At 35.7% G+C, this 18,262-nt stretch overlaps 1 protein-coding gene across 2 annotated transcripts in view; it reads right to left on the minus strand.

The window, feature by feature from the left end:
- ERBB4 (erb-b2 receptor tyrosine kinase 4) overlaps positions 1-18,262 on the minus strand; it is a gene marked incomplete at both ends in the record, with an annotated part of 956,569 nt that overhangs the window by 294,002 nt on the left and 644,305 nt on the right. For both annotated transcript variants that reach the window (XM_084249633.1, XM_084249632.1), the window contains one exon: positions 3,094-3,159. In XM_084249633.1, coding sequence (XP_084105759.1) covers positions 3,094-3,159 — 66 coding nt within the window. The remainder of the gene's footprint in view (positions 1-3,093; positions 3,160-18,262) is intronic.

Raw genomic sequence — 18,262 nt, forward strand, 5'->3', positions numbered from 1 at the left:
AGGCAAATTCACTCCTACTTGAGGAACACTGCTCTGTGTTCTGTGATCCAGGATAGAACCAAACAAAGAACAAATAAAGCTGCACGCAGCCTCTGCAGCGCTGTTTCCATCCCTGGCTGCTCCCCGGCCACCGGAGAAGGGTCCCGCATGGCGCACAGACCTCTCCTGCCGCCCGCTGATCCCCTCGGCAGTGTACTTTGGTCCTTCTGCCTGCTCTGCTCTCTGCTCTGGCTCTCGTGAGTTCTCTCACCCTCCCACGCTTCTGACTGTACCCAGTGCTTGTATAAATAAATAGATAGATAGATAGATAGATAGATAGATAGATAGATAGATAGATAGATAGATAGATAGATAGATAAATCTTTTTTAAAAATATATTTAAAAAAAATAAAAAAACTAAAGCTGCAGACCCACCCATCTAGAAGCAGGCAGTTCTCAGAGAAAGACAGGTATATACCTGGTAATTATCCCCAAAGTTGTCTTCTTTAAGAATAAGAAATGTTGGTGGGAGTCATGAATTTTAAAACATTTTATTAGCATAACTAATTCTACTAAAATAAATGACAGCATTCAGAATTTTGAGTACCCTATGAATTAAAGGAAAATGTAATTTTCAAAGTTGAAGAAAACACGTATATGTGGTTTTCCCATTCTACCTTAATACTATGGTTTTCATGGTTTTTGATCATACATACTTATGCTAGAGAATGACTACTACCATTGAATATAAATAAATGTGTGTACTTGTATATAATTATTTATACTGTTATATTTTAATTCCACAAAATCACATAAAAATGAGATAATGTAATTAATTATAAAAATTTTATTTCATCTTACTATTAATAGTATTATTAAAAGTACTATATGGGACTTAGGATCCAGAAAAGATGACATAGACCTGCTACCCTCTATGCGTCCCTGCTAAGAGAATTTATGAATCCTGAAAATAAAGCAAAAGGCAATAATGCAAAAGTGGTAACAGAAAGGCAAACTAATTCTACATTCAGCTCTGATCCTGCACCAAACAATGAAAATGTAGCTAACTAAATGTAAGCTAGCAACAGAAAACAGCCCAGAAAGGTTAATTCATCCCCCAAATCTAAAGTGTGTTTTAATAACTACCAGGCAAGCCTGGCCAGCCTCAGTTCCTTCTCTGCCAAGAGATCAGGGGTTGTGTTGGACCCGAGAGTGGGGCCCAGACAAAATGAGCAGCCTGACCAGAAAGTCCCTTTGACCCTTTATAAAATAAGAAAGTAGTGAGTAAATTTTTTAAGTTCAACAACTTAGAAATTTTTCACAGTAAGAGAACCAGTGGACATCTGAATACTAACAATTTCATCACAAACTATTACAACCATTTCTTTACATTTTAGGGCTTTTGACTTTGTATAAATGGCCACATCAATGTCATCTCAGCATTCTGCACAACTGGGTTTTGATTTCTTTGCTATAGAAACAGTCTCTACAATATTATAGTGAATGCATTTCATAGTAATCTAATCTTACTTTAGGATCCTGCTTAAAATTCTTGTCAAAATGTTGTTGCCATAAAGCATTGTTTCTATTAAGTAAGTTAATTTAAGACTAAACTGAGATAACATGTTTCATCTAACCTTTGACAAAGAACCGAAAGTTTGATAATACTCTGATTTGTCCAGGGAATACCGAAACAGGTGCATTGCTCCTGGCCATAGAAATTGTTACAGCCTTTATAGAGAACAAGATGTTGGTGATTTCTATCAAATCGCACAGACATGTGTCTTTGACCCAGCAAATACTTCTAGAATTAATGCAACAAATTTATACGCATGCAAGAATGAAAAAAAATCAAGGCACATTATAGCATGCAAAGCCCACTAACCTTTTACTGAAAAATGGACAGGGACATATACATATTTCCTAGTGTGTGCATAAATTGCCTCTGAAAGAATTTTCACAAGAAGCCAATAATATCTGTTGCCTATGGGTAGCTGAAGGATAAAGGTGGGACACAAGGGGGAAGAAACTTCTGCATTATCCACTTTTATATTTTATGAATGCTGAATGTGAGAATTTCATGAATTTCAAAAATAAATTTAAGAAGTCATTTCCTATGAGAATATGTCTTGATAGACATTTTTTTCTTTGGTGGCTCACAGTAATTATTTTTATTAAAACAGAATCTAGCAAACATTATGAACTAAAGCAAATCAAAAATATCTAAACTTTCATCCAATAGCATAAAAAAATTCTACAATATCTAATATTTGTATGTTCAAATTTTCTGTAATAGTTTTTATGTGTCTTTTATGCTAATAAAGGAATACATTTCAAATTGCTGTCGCACTGTTTTCCATATTATTTCAGCTGTTATTATTGCAGCAGGAAGAAAAGTCTTTACCATTTATATAGAGCATTTTGTTTTTCTTTTTAAAGAAACCATTTATCATTTAAATTGGTGAAAACTCAGTGCTGGTTTAAGTATCATATGGTTTTAAGATACTGAAAGACAATAACTATTTTTCTTTATGTTGAGCATACTTTGTTTTAACTGTCTTAGCAATGATGATAGCTTCATACTTATTTTAACTAATGACCACTAATGTAAGAAACAATGTGCTGTAAGGGATACATTATTATATAAGTTATTCTATATCCATAACTCACATAGCATTTATCTGTGCCTAGAAAAAGGTGGATACACCACAGTTTTCTTTTTTCCTTTCTCTTTTATTTTTCCTAATAATGAATGGTGATGCAACTAACTGAGAAAAGTACTGAGATATTCAGTTAACCTGAAATTGGTTATTATTTTGCATACATTTGGATTTCATTTTTCTTCTGATGTATAGACTCTGAAATCATAGTTAATAGCACCACAGCCATGCTGTTGAGATCATTAACCTAGAAACCACAAGGAAATATAAGAAGCAATCATATTATATTTCATTTGGAAGCAATAACATTAAACAGTTTACTTGGACGAAGCAAATCTACCACAAGGAAGCAAAAGCTCATTTTCATATTCTTATGATCTGAAGTGTGAAAAGCCTCAATTATTAAAATTTTTGACCATTTCAAGCCTATGCTTTCTTACTCTTGAACACTTACAAGTCTGGCAATGATTTTCTGTAGGTCCCCAGCACCGGCCAGTACAGGATTTATGGCAACGACCACCTGCAGAGCAAAGAAAGCACATGCACATTATAACCTGTCATACCTTGAACGGGAGTAACTCCTCAAAGAAAATATTCTTGCTCTTTTATGAGGACTTTATGTCATACAGGGTTTAAACATAACTCATAAAGTGTCCACATAAGTAGCCAAATCTGAATGTCAAATACATATGAAGTTGAAATACAGTATCCTGGTATTTAAAATCTGCTCACTATATATTTTAAATGATCTGTATTAAAAAAATGCAAGCATTTAAAACAAATAATGAGTTTTTGTTTCATTTTAATTATTTCATACCCTCCTCTAAAGTTTTTTATTGACACTAACTTCACTGTCAGATATCTGCCTTTATTTTCAATAGTGCCACAGATGATCTCCCATACTTAACTATGGCCTAGTGACAAAATAGTTGTCCCACAGAAAAAGTTCCATAATCTTTCAACAAACAATATAAGCTGGAAGAAATCATGCATGAGATTCTCTGAAGTTTGTTTCTGAATTTCACAGGTTTACTCGAAATTTTTCTGGGCATTCAAGTAGGGAAAGGTTTATATTTAGAATGAAGTATAGACATGAAAACCTATTAAAGAGTGAAACTTTTCTATAACACACTTATTAATCCTTTTCTTAACTTTCTAATATTATTTGGGTATATGCTTATTTAAAATGTTTATGTTAACACAGTTAACATAAAAGTATGGAATAGAGTTATACTGAGTGTTTCCGTCTTTCCTTCAGAGTTTGCATAGGGGCCTCCCTGGTGGTGCAAGGGGTTAAGGTGCAAACTATGAAGCTGTCCACAGCCTCTGCAGCATGAGTTTGATCCCTGGCCAGGGAGCTACCCACATGGCACAGCAGACCTCTCCTGACTTGCCCACTGCTCCCCTCAGCAGTCTAGTTCGGTCAATCTGCCTGTTCTGGTCCCCACTCTCTTTCTGGTGAATCCTCTCACCCCACACCTCGGCCTGAACCCTAGCTCTTGTATGCATAAATAAATCATTAAAAAAAAGTTTGCATAGCTTTTACCTCTTCAGCTTGGAAGTTCTTACATGTTAGGATCCTCTCTCTCTCTCTCTCTCTCTCTCTCTCTCTCTCTCTCTCTCTCCTTTGCCTGAGTGATCTATTAGATTACATTTTTTTCACTGTTAAGGGACAGAAACAGCAAAAACACTTTCTCAGCCTGCACTTCAGACCATCTTCATGGTTCTGTAAATGAGCAGTATATTTCCAAGTTAATATAACAGGCTTTGTTCCGGTCACCTTCTTAAAAATATCAGGATCCTAGCCACAACTGAGTTTATTTAAGGCACTTCTGTTTGTAAAGCACTGCTGCTGACATCACCAGCGTATAATATCCTGTCACTCTGCCATCTGTTTATTTAGATCCAAACACATTATAAGTACATAATGCAAACTCATTCTAGCTGACAGGAAAAGGACTCCATCTGGCCTGAACAATATAACTTTAATCAGTGATAATGATAATTATTATTAAAAACCTACTGGAGTTCTTTTGTACAAAGCTAATAAATCTAAATTGATTTATACCAGCGGAAATTAGAGAGGACTGTGAGACAAAATGGCAAGAGGGATAACTTTCGGAGTACAAACTTTTTATTAGAAAGTAGCTAATGTGAATGTGTTGTTTTATTTTTTTAATCTATTTTTTTCTTCCTGAGCTATTTTTTTAAAGATTTATTTATTTATACAAGAATTAGGGTACAGGTCAGAGGCATGGGAGGGTGGGAGAATTCACCAGAGACAGACCAGAGAGCAGAACAGGCAGACAGGCCAAAGACACTGCTGAGGGGAGCAGCAGGAGTGACAGGAGAGGTCTGCTGTGCCATGTGGGTATCTCCCTGGCCGGCCAGGAAATGAACCTACGCTGCTGAGGCTGCAGACAGCTTCACAGCACTGTGCTCAACCCTCTGTGCCACCAGGGAGGTCTGAATGTGTTGTTTTAGATGTGTTTAAATTCTTGGAAGCAACCATACCATTGAGTGTTATGTTAACTGAAGATATTGAAACAGAAAACAATGTACCATTTAATCTATGTATTCATTGTTACCATAGTACTGTCTGTAGTTTTTTTAAAAAGCTAACTAACATTAGACATTTTAATAATCTAAATGCTCACGTTTTATTTGATAATATATTTTTTACCTTATTTCCTCCATTTTGATTTTCTACCCCAAAACCTATTCCCAGAACCACTAGGAATATTACCAGAAATTTTGTTATGTTTCTTGATACAGTATCATGGCAAGGTCTACCTAGTTGGGGACAAGTGATAAAATGTGTAAGCACACATACACAAACACACACACAGTTACAGATTAAATAATTTAACCTTCATTGTCTACATGCTGTCACAAGATTTTGTTTGTCTGTGCCCATTTTTTAATTCATACTTAAGCAGAAAAAGCTATTGTTCCTCTAAGATGAAACCACCAGCAACTTCTGTTGGGGTTTTGTTCAGTCCTTAGTTTACTTCACCCCTTTTGCAAACCAAGAGTTTTCAAAATGTGTTTGTTCCACACATTTCAGAATTATTTTACCCCAAATATACTGAAGATACCTGAGTTAAGTGTACTTCCATAAAACGTTGCTCAGTCTTTGCCATGCATTCTTTGCTTTTAAAGCTATGACCCTTTTGAATCTGCAAGTCATTTAGCTCAACTTAAGTCTTCAAAACTGTGTAATATACACTTGTATAAACATTATTCTCAATGCCTTGTTGCAATTAAGTAAATGTCAAAATATCTGGCCAAAAATTTTGAAGGTATTTCTGAATTAATGCATTTAACACACTTTTATGCCTACAGTTTTAGTTTGATTCTTGTAGACAAATGGGTAGTGTAGTCTCATGAACTAGTCATTTAATGCTTTAAAATCCGTTTTGAGATTTTTCCCTCTACATTTCTGTTGCACTAAAGTGTCTAAAGATGAAAGGATTGATAAAGGGTTTCCTTAGTTATTATGTATCTGAACTAAGAATAAAAACTTCCTAAAAACTTTCTTTACTACCTTACTTCCATCCAGAATTGCTTTTTCATCACCTTCTGCATATGGTTATTAGAAACTAATAAGTATTGGAGTTAAATAAGCTGGAAAAAATATGGTTGGTACATTCACAGTTTAGAATTAATTCAGCATTATTTTGAAGGTAAAAGGTTCTTACTACACAGTATCTAATGTCTACCCTCTATAGATTTAAGGAAATAAACCAATAAATAAGCATTTTTAACAGTCCCTGACCCCAGGAATGGAGACTTGGATGAAGCCAGGTTAAACTAGACCATTTTCAGTGTAATATCTGGTGACTTGAAAGACAGCACTATTATTTATACAATGATTTATTGATACATCTGTGATATCTGCAAAGAGGCAAGCCCAGAGCATTTCAGTGGATAGGATAAATATGGCCTCTGAAGAGTCCCTTGTCTGTCTCCTAATAGAAATTTAAACTCTTTAACCGTAACCGAGTATCTTACAGAGCTTACCTCAATCCTCTATCCCAGTTACCTCAGGAGGCTTGGATTCATGAGGGAAAGAAACTGTATTTATCACTAATATTTCAGGTGTGCCTCAATTGTATAAACTACTTCTCCAGTAATACGTATTTTACTGAGGACAGCAAAGATAGGAATTAGTCAGATACTAGGATATGTGAATGGGGAAATGTTTTGGGACACTGAGTTTTGCCAGTGTTGTCCAAATCTCCCTATTTTTACATCACAGTCAGCTACATGATTGTATTCCATTGTCACAATACTTAACACTACATGAGAAATATGCCACATTTTTACTTTAAAATGAAAAATCTGACATTTCCCATTCAGCTTAGGGATAATATAGTTGTTTAAATAATTTCCACCTCCTGTCACTCTGACTGAATAAAAGAGGTGAAATTTAAAATAGAACAACATTTTAAACAAATATTTCTTTTACTTTCACAACCATTTGAATCTTTAAATACATGTCATGCTTGTTGACTATCAGCAGTGTTTTAATTCACAGGTAATCACTGCAGCTTTTATAATATATGATTCATTGTAGAAGTTAGCAAATATGACTAAGTTTCTCTTTTATGCTTCTCCAGCAGACATAACTAAAAATGTAGCTTTTGGATTCTTTTTTAGGAACTAAAGTCCCTGAGCCACTTTGATATTTTTAAGAGTTACAAATCCATGCTAGAAGTTTTGCTTGTTTGTGTGAATGTCTGACTGCAAAAAGAGGATTTAATATGTACCTCTATACTGCTTTCTGCAAGAAATATGCCAGGACAGTTGAAGAGTTACAAAATATGAAGTCAGTGGCAACCATAAAAGATTATATCCTCAAACTGCCTCTAGCTTAAAGGCAATTCAGTTATATCCCTAGATTCTTCTTTCAGTCCTTTTAAAAACTGGCAGTCTTGACCTCTTAAAACTATTTTTACTGGGGAAAGATGTGAGAGAATAATATCTTTTTCATGACCATATAATTCAAAAAAGGGAAGTAAAATATATATTGAAAGCATACTAAACCAGTCCCCTTTCTTTGCCAGGGATCAAAAAGACAAATTAGTCAATGCCCTGCCCTAAAGGAGCTTTCAAGGACCAGAAATAGGCAGGGGTGGGCGGGTAAGTAATTACTACAACCATAATATTTGTTAAAATAACAGGTATGAATAAAGTGAACAGGAAGGATTTGCAAGACTGCAGAGGGGTTGGTATTTCAACTGGGTTTGACTATTTAGATGACCAATAGAGAAGGGGAAGGAGAGAGAATTCTGGCTGAATTTAACCTAAGCAGCGACACATAGGCATGGAGGAGCACCACTATGAGACCGCAATGAGAAGTTTAGGGTTCCTTTGTTGGGGGGAAAGAAATCTTGAACAAGCTCCACAAATAGGTTTTATGGACCCACCCCCAACCCAGACCAAAGATGAAAGATACCAAGGATTAAAAATCCCACAATGTCATCACCAACAAAGGGAGGGTTGCTGGGAACTGAGGGTGGAGTTAAGCAGCCAGGTTTAGTATATAACCAGACATATGTGCTTTTGGGGTCCTTGGTTTTTCACTGGCTTTTAGCAAGCTATTGGGGCCCTAGCTCAGCTGAACTGGTAGGGTGCATTCACCAATTTATCTCTCTCTCTTTCACCCTGAGTTATTCCTTTGTTCATTCCCCCTTTGTATAAATAAGCTCCTTATTTGTGTATACCTTTTTGTGTATGCCTGCAGTTGAGTCTCATTAAAAATCCCTTCTAAGCACCAGGATGAGTACCCAGAGTCAGGCCAAACAATTTCACATTGGGCAATGCTTTGAGCAGTCTGAGTAAGGAATAGCAGCTGAATGATGAGCTACCAAGTGTCCTGAAGGTCTTCTGAATAGCTTGGAATGGGCTCTGTACAGGTATTATGGAATTGGTTGAGACTTTTGAACACTGAAATGTTGTAGTTTGACCTGCAGGGTAGAATGTTTCAGGTTATGATTCCTAAAAGTTAGTGTTGACACTTGTGTGGTTTGTGCCAAATGCTGAATTTATAGGCTGGGGTGAGGTGTAAGAATCTGTATTTCAAAAAAATCAGCCCCATGTTAGTTTCAAGAGGACAGAGTGTAATATATATGAACCACAATGGTTTGGTTTATAATTCTAGACTCTGTTAACACTATGAGCATATTTTGAGATAATGCTAATTCTGATCAGGTACCTGGTACCAAAATTTTCAGAATTAAACAGTATAAACAGCTAGTAGTCACTCACAGGCCTCATATTCCACTGTGTACTCTTTGATTTGTGAACACACTTCCATCAAATAGCATTTTTCCCAGCAGGCCTAAAAAATATATAATGTTAAAAAAATGTATTCCTAAGTCACAATATGATTCAAACAAATGATATATTTGTAGGTTTTAATGATATTATTGTAATGTGGAATTGCTTTTTTATCAGATGTTAATACTCCCCTTGTTCTTGTCTGACAATTCTCATTGTTATGTGTTTATTCATTTCCACATTTTTGTTATGTAAATTGACTTTACAGTTCTCTTCCAGCCTCAATTCAATCTTCCTATCTTGTCTATGAATTGAAAGTTAATTATTAAATGAAAACTTTAATTTGGCACATTTTGCTTTTCAGAAAATAGATGGGCAGTTATTCTCACTAGCTAGAAAGACAAAGTTAAAAAAAATATACAGGTGGAATTTTTCATCTAGCAAAAATTTAAATCAGGAGCAGCTTAAAATGTTTCAAATAATCATAGATTGGGAAAAAATAGGTAATGTCAGCCTAGTTAAACTTGCTTTTCTACAAAAAAAGGTCAAATTTCTACAGTTCAGATATCTGAAATACTGTGATCAAGATTAAATTTGAACAGAAGTGTGAATGATTTCACATTTAGTCTGAAACACTTTTGTCCACACTTTTCCCAGTATCTCACCCCCCTACTATAAATCTATGATGGTCAGAGCACACTATCTCCTCCACTACTTCACAAAGGATTTGGGATAGAGAGTTAATGGCCTGAGGGGTTAATCTGGTACACAAACTGTGCAAATGTTTGAAAGCACTGAGTTTACTTAGTAAACTTCTATTTTACCCAGGCTTCCTAGAAACACAAAACAGTAAGGAGAAAAAAGGGTAACACAAAAATCCCACATTCAAAGAGAAGGCCTGACAGGGTGGCCTATTATGCCAAATGAAATACACATTACCAGACAAAAAATATTACATTTCTTATTGGATGAAAGATTTGATACAATGCTATTGATTATATTATTGTTCTTCTAGCACACCTTCAAAAACCTTTCGAGGATCACAATCTGCAGAAAAGAACTTCAATGAGGATACAAGTAAAGGGACAGTAGGCTTTTTGAAAATTCATAGTATCGGCCTCCCTGGTGGCGCAAGGTGTTAAGCACCACACTATGAAGCAATCTGCAGCTTCTGCAGCACAAGTTTGATCCCCGGTCGGCCAGGGAGAAACCACATGGCGAAGCAGACCTCTCCTGTCTCACCCACTGCTCCCCTCAGCAGTGTGTTTCAGTCAGTCTGCCTGTTCTGTTCCCCATTCTGTCTCTGGTGAATCCTCTCATCCTCCCGCACATCTGGCCTGTACCCCAGCTCTTGTATGCATAAATAAATCTTAAAAAAAAATCAATCATGCTATCAATAAACACAAAAGGACTCAAATTATAAGAATTAATTTTTTCAAAAAACTAGATACTTTTGTATTTGATACTGTCAAACATTTCTTGCAAATCAAGAAATTACAATGCATTAATTATCATTGTTATGATTGTTGCACAAAGTAGAATACAGGAATTCCAATACAGTGGGGTAAAATTTGTTCCAATTAATCTCAAATGCATTTCTGAACTTAGAATAAGAAGTCGGAACAAACTTAAAAACAAACTTACCATCAGATTTAAATAAAATACTAACATACATCTGCCATTGTAATAAACAAAGGAAATAGAGATAGAAACCTTTGTAAATACTTAGGATGAATGAGCCAGAGTCATCATGAGGACCTAGGGTCGTCCCTTCAGTGTAGTCTGTCTAGATGATAGACAGACTTTGAATTCTGTAGCACACAACCTGTTTAGCTGATGTGGTATATAGCCCTTTCCAGGAATGTCTAAGCATTTAAATATATTCAGTTAATCCTCAAATAACTCTAGTAGGCTGACATCCTCTAAAATTTACATCTCTAGCTCAGATGATGTAAAGTACAGACATATTTTCAACTACAAAAAAATTCTACCTATGGGCCTCCCCCTGTGGCGCAGCAGTTCAGAGCTGGGCTGCGAAGCTGGCACAGCATCTGCAGCGCCAGTTCGATCCCCGGCACTGGCGAGGGTCCCACATGGCACGCAGACCTCTCCTGCCGTGCCTGCTGCTCCCCTCAGCAGTGTATTTCATCGGTCTGTCTGTTCTGTTCCCCGCTCTGGCTCTGGTGAATTCTCTCACACTCCCATGCTTCTGACTGTACCCAGTGCTTGTATAAATAATAAATAAATCTTTAAAAAAAAATTCTACCTATATTTCTAGGCACTTTAATATTTATATGCCAACAATTAATACCAAGTCATCTCACTCCATCAAAAAAATTAACACTGTAAAGTCTGCCTCATGCTAGTCAATGGCAGCTCATTCCTTCCAGACATTCATATTAAAAAAGTTGGAGACATTCTTAGCTTGTCTTTTTCTTTCACAGCTCAGAAAAATTCAAAGGCATATCCAGTTGATTTAACTTAAAAATGTGTCTAGTATCCATCATTTCCCACCACCACCGTGGTAAAACTCCCTATCATCTCTTGCTTGGATAAATACAATAACCTTTTTACTGGAGTTCTAGTTTCCACCCTGGCCCCTTTATAACATCTTCTCAATTTATTAGCTGGAGTTATCTCCTTAGTCAGACCAGGTCAAATTTCATTACTTTCCCATCTCTCTCAAAGAAAAAGTGACACTTTTCAGTGTACTTCAAGGTCCTATATTATACGACCCTGTCTCCTTGTCTCCATAACATTAGAAGTATTTTCCTCCTGGCTCGGAATATGCATGGTGAACCCTACACTTGGGGCTCTTCTGTTTTCTTCCCCTGGACCTCCTTGTCTCTGATAGTCCACAGTCACATGGTTCACATGCTTACAGGCTATTCTTCTACACCACCTTTCAGTAAGGCCTTCTCTGACCCACACTACCAGGTACTAAATATACTGGATGTGTTTGCGAGATTCTATTTCTATTGCATGTTCAAATCAGAAATGTGAAATAGAGAAGAAAATAAATATGGTTCATCACCTTTGCATTTTGGAATTGTTCATTTTAAAATATATTAATATTAAATATATAAAATATCAAGTTTAAAATAACAGACTATTGTACACAATTTTTTCACTTTATATTTTATCTTAAACATTTACAGGTGACAATAAATGAGATTTTTTTGGAGGACTTGGCTCCCGCCATTCGGACATATTGTATTCAATTAAGCATTTTTTTTGTATATGTAGGAGATCAAACCATGTTTTTAAATGAAAACACACATTAAAAATATCACTGATTTCATGTCATGTTTTTAAGGTTTGTAGCTGATAGTGTTAGGGTGAAAGGATGTCCTGAGCAAACTCCACACAGGTTTTGTGGACTCCACCCCCACTCCAGATCAGAGCCATTAAGACAATGGTAACTACAAATCCCATGATCACCATAAGGAGGGTTGCAAGGACCTGAGGGTGGAGTTAAGCAGCCATGGTTTTTGCTTGGATATATAGTCAGCCATGTGGCTAGGGGTTGCTCTCTTGGCCTCATGGTGCTTGGCTTTTTGCCAGCCCTGAGGGGGTTGTTGGGATTCCAGGATACATTCACAAATTATTCTCCCTCTTCTTCTCTCGGATTTATTCATTTATTTCCCCTTCTCTGGTAAATAAACCTTTTATTAACCTTTTGTTTGTGCCTGCAGTTTAGCATTAATAAGTCCCTTTTAAGCACATGGGTGAGGACCCCCAGTAACGCAACCTGTTTCATATTAGGGTCACTCTGTAACAATAGTAAGAGGATTTGGATATCAGAAAGAAGTTGACCATGCCTTTATTTATATCTTTCTGGAAAGCAATGACAAACTCTGGAAGGGTTGTATAGATTTGTAGATGACTGGCACATATATGAGAACAGTAGATAAAAGGATTGATGCTCTGGCTGGTCTAGATGGATGTGCTGGTCCTTACAGTGTGCCAAAGGTCTCTGTGCCTATCCATCATATTTGACCTTTTATCACTGAGTTAAATAATTGAAATACAATTGCCATATCTGCAAATGACACAAATCTGAAGTAGTAGTGGTTGCTTGTAAACAGGGTGATCATTCCTATTGAAAAATACTTGCTAGATGAAATGATGAACCAATAGTAAGAATATGAAATTTAATAGGATGTCTATAAATCCGGCCTTTGTGTTCTGGGACCAATATGCCATGTGAATATCAACAGATATTCACACAAACTTAGTCTTTCTAGCAGGAGGCAGATATGAATTTCAATTCTTACTCTGCCCTTGGCTGGGTTATTTCTCAGGCAAGTCAGTTAACTTACCTGAGTCTGTTTTTAATGGTTATCATATACATGGAGGTTTACAACCTGCTGCATAATCCAATCCAGACATCATCATCAACATCATCAAACTCACCACATTATCTGTCATGTATTGAGGACTTTTCCATTCTAATTAGAAGACCAAGCGCCTTACACATAGTATCTCATTTTATTTGTGAAACAACTTTACAAGTACTATGATCTGTTCTATTTTATATATAGATGAAAACAGAAAGTGCTTTTTAAGTTGAACCAGAGACTTGTCACTTTTTAGTGTATGTCAGCCCATTTTATACACAGCATGCCCATTTAAGTTTTACCACTAAATAGAGTAAAAATAAATGTCTACTGAATTCAGACAAATTTTATAACTGGAACTTATAATTCTGACAGAAAATTGTAACCCAGAGTTTAGAGAAGAAAAAATATTCAAAATATGATGTATATGTAACCAATTTATGATATTGTCATTTACTGTATTACATGTGCCTTCCCCATCACAAAACTATCACTCTTCTCTCCTCCCCCATTGCATCATTACTATGTCATTCATTGACTTAGCTGTTTTCCTTAAATATTTCTTACTCTATCTAGCTCTTTGGTTAAATATTTCTCTGCCCATCATTTATTATGTTTCCTAAGTGTGCAATGTAATATTCTAGGAAGACTGTGTGTGTGCGCACGTGTGTGCACACACATCTAAAGGTATGTGGGACAGTTAGTTTAATTCATTGATGGATGGGGTTGGCAGATATAAAGTTTGAGCAGGTGAGAAAGGAAGAGCAAAACTATTCCATATTTGGCATTCTTATCCATTCAGAGAAGTCATTACTGGAAAACAGTGTACTTGTTCTATTTCAATATGATCATAATGTTTCCATTATCTGTGGCATGGTCTCCATAAGCAGCGTCTGTTTTGTCTGTTATCATCTGACTTCCACTTGACAGTTCTCAGAATAGATTGGTCTCCCCTATGAATTAATAATAAATGGGTAATATCAGGGGGAAACTGAAATGAACAAAATTATTATAAGTTCCATAAAGGAAGGAATCATTTCTTTCCCACAGCTCCTAATAGTACTGAAAAGACAGCTTTCCCAGGTGAAATACTTCAACATTCCCTTTACTAAGAGGCCAGTATCCTTACACTACAGTGCTACCATGGCTTCTTCCATCCTGAGTAAATTTTGAAAGGTCTTATAATGTCTGTGGCTGGGACTTTATAATTATGGCTGGGGTCATTAATCTTTTCTCTCTGAGATTGAGGCTGAGTTTTGTTACAGATTGCTAGCCTCTAGCAGTCAGTTGGGGAGATGAGACATCACTAAGACAGATAACAAAGAAAAATGGATAACAAATTGGAAAAGATTATGTAGCTCCATGGCACTATATTAAACAAACTCTTCTGAGGTATAGCAGCCAGAAGTCTCATCTTATGTACCTGCTGGTCTTTCATCTGCCAAAGGGAATTAGCTGTGTGTGTATACACACACATACACACTCACACACACATATCCCAAGTTCTCACACTTAAAAACAGCAATATTAACAAACAGGCACATTTCTAAAATGCCATCATAAGCCTAAGGAATGAAATTGTGATTTTTAAAATTGATGTAGGTTATAAGAAAGTGACCCAAAAGGCATTAGAGTAAGTAATAAGCCTAAAATGTCTTGGTATAAAATGTTTTCAATTAATTTGCCTTTGAAGTTCACACACTAAAAACTAAAATTCAAGAATAATGGATTTATAGTTTAAAAATAGAATTCCATCAGCAAGGTATTTCAATAGAGTTTCTTGTTGATCTACTACTAAAAAGATCTGGAGGTTGAGATATTATTTGCAGAGTAAAGATAAATGATTTGCGAACCACTGTATATAAATCTATTATATTCCATTGTAAAATGATTTAAGGCTAGATATCAGTACCACTACTGATCATCCTGCTGGTTTCCTGGTTTCTAAAAAATACTGGTGGTCTTATAACCACCTGAAATACAAATCCTACAGATAGAATTAGTTTTTATCATCGAACATACTGAACAATTGGTCATAGCATAACTATCATGCAATTTTACCACGGTAGCAGGCATCATCCTAGGAAATTTGTCAGGACAGCCTTAGAAGGAAAGTACTACTACAGATGAGGAAGTTGAATCCAAAGAAATTTAATCACTTGCCAAGATCACATAATAAGTGATAGGCCTGAGACGGGGTGGAGATTGGAGACCGGAAACATTGGGCCCAGATACCACACTCTTAACCAATATAACCAAATATTTTATATATGTAACACACCAAAACACATTGATAAACACACACAGGAAGACAAACTTGAACTCTGTCACAATAAGACCTGGTTTCTGATATGATTTGGGTAAATATTAAGGAAGTTCAATAGATCTTAGAATTCAAGAAATGGCTTGGCAAGGATATTGAATGAGATGATTAAATACAGAAACTTACTCAAAGTCACCTAGGAAATTACTTGCCTGGATTAAAAAGATGATTCTATGTCACTTGCCAAAATATTTGATGCATGTGGGGAATAAGCAGTGTTTAGCAGATGACCTCAGTGTTAGGGTGGAGTGTTACACAGGTGATGCCATGAGCACTAAAAAGTGTCCTTCTCTGCCCTACCACTCATCCACACAATATTATTGATATCTTGGCTTACAAATGATAATGGGAAGGATGAAGGCTGATTATATTTTCTAGCTTTAGGTCAGATACAGGATAAATGGTATCTGAAATAAAAATAAAAGTTATCAATTGTAAATGCAAGATAATAATTGCTAACATTTACTGAGCACTTACTATAAAGGTAGACTCTGTTTTAAAATTTCCATCTAATACCCCAATTAATTTTTATGCTACAAAAATGAAGAATAAAAAATGGCTAATAACCACAGAGAATTGGAGTTAAGATTTTAAATTCATGTGGAACCCCAGGGCTTGAGTTCAGTCACTAGGTTAACCTTGAGGCAAAGAGGCAGAAAAAAAATTGTGCGAAGTGAATGAAGACTCAGGGGGTTTGCTAAAAAATAAGATTTTAGTAGGGAGAAAAGAAGAGAGAGGAAGAACAATGATATCTAACTTTTCTCTGTGATTACCAACTTACTATTTTAAATTAGCATAAGTAGAATTTTACTCTTAAATTGACTTACTAGTAGGGAAACAATGTTTTGAGATTTTTCTCCAGATTTTAAACCTCGGGCCCTGCTTTATGGAGTGATTATTATTTCATAACAATATCAAAAATTGCATGATATTAATTTAACTTTCCCTATTTAGTTAAGCCCAACAGATCTTTGCCAATTATACAACTATAAGGACCCTTAAATATTTGCTTATTCCAGATAACACATTACCAAATCTTCTTGATAAAATATTTGATATTTAAAAATATGCAGCTTCATGAAATTTATAAATAAAGAAGTGGTGGTTATCCAGCACTCTATTGTTTTTAAAATTTGTATTAATAGTTTTATCTTTATTTTTCCTATTAGGTTATATTGCTTTATTCTGAAAGACACTTTGGCATGTGATTTAAATCACTAGTTTGATGCTGTAATCTACTTTTTTTTTAAGATCTTGAATTGATACTCTAGGAAATATTAAAAAAAATACCTGAAGAAAATCTTTGTTTAATAAAGAATAAGGAGGTAGGATAATAAAAGTGGCTGATCAGGCCACCTAATTTTCAGATGACTTTTCCTTTGTGTATTTCTAATCAAGTTTTTTTCTTTTACATATTTCTTATACTTAACAGAGAACTTTAAGAGAAATGTCACCGCATAATTTCCTTTCCATTTTTTCTTTCCTGCTTAGAAAGAGCAACTGCAATTGCCAAAAGAATCACCTCTAAATAGAATGTAATTTGTTCTTGCCAGGCAGCAAAGAATTAAATAAAAGTTGCATATGGCTGCTTGCAACAATTGAGGCTTGAAAGATTGCTAAGTGGGTTAGCAGCTTGATCTCCTTATTCATCTTTCCTCAGCTCCCCATAGAGATTCCAACTCCCCTGGCCCAATCCTCCAATGTAACTAGCAGACTCTCCCCTACCTCTGCTTCACATTTTGAAATAAAACTGGCTTAGTGAAAGACACCAGAAGAGACATGTGAAAATTCTTCTTTGCAAAGGTTATGAAAAAGGAAACCTAAACTAAGACAATATTTTCACTAACTTGTAAACATTTTTCTTCCACTTCCTAGATTGTCTAAGTGCTAAGAAATTCTAGAATAAAAGCAAAATAGTGAGATCTTTCAATTCTGACTTAATTTAAGCTGAGTTCCATATACTGCTTATATTACATTTTTTTTAAAGATTTATTTATTTATTTATTTATACAAGCACTGGGTACAGTCAGAAGCACAGGAGGGAGAGAGAATTCACCAGAGCCAGAGCAGGGAGCAGAACAGGCAGAGAGCCAGAGTACACTGCTGAAGGGAGCAGAGGGCGCTGCAGAGAGATCTGCACGCCACGTGGGACCCTCGCCAGTGGCCAGCCCAGCGCTCAACCACTGCGCCACCAGGGAGGCCCACACTGCTTTTATTACTAAACAGGAATAAGCATGTGAACCCCAATGAAAACTAGAGATGATGGTTAAATAACAGGACAGAGTCATACAGTAATCACTCTGAACTGATTAAAGAGTAAACAAATCAGAGAAATACAAGAGGGTAATACTGAATAGATTCAGTATGATTTTCACATAGTTACTCTAAATACTAAATATGCCATCTAGATTTTACGTTTAAAAAAGTCAAGAGTGGAATGCCTTGTAAATCTCTTACATTAATTTGATACTTGTTATTTGAGTTACTATACATTATTTGGTAAAGATAAGTGTCAGTTAACATTTAGTCAGGTTTTCTAATCTAGCATTTCAAATCCTATACCTAATTCTTCCAGGCTTAAAATTATTTTTGTATTCTCCTATAGCAGAATTAATTAAAACTCTATGACAAGGGTACCTTTTTTTTAATTGAGGTTTAAAGTACTGTATATGATC

The sequence above is a fragment of the Talpa europaea genome, assembly GCF_964194135.1.
Source record: "Talpa europaea genome assembly, chromosome: 1".
Lineage (NCBI taxonomy): Eukaryota > Metazoa > Chordata > Mammalia > Eulipotyphla > Talpidae > Talpa > Talpa europaea.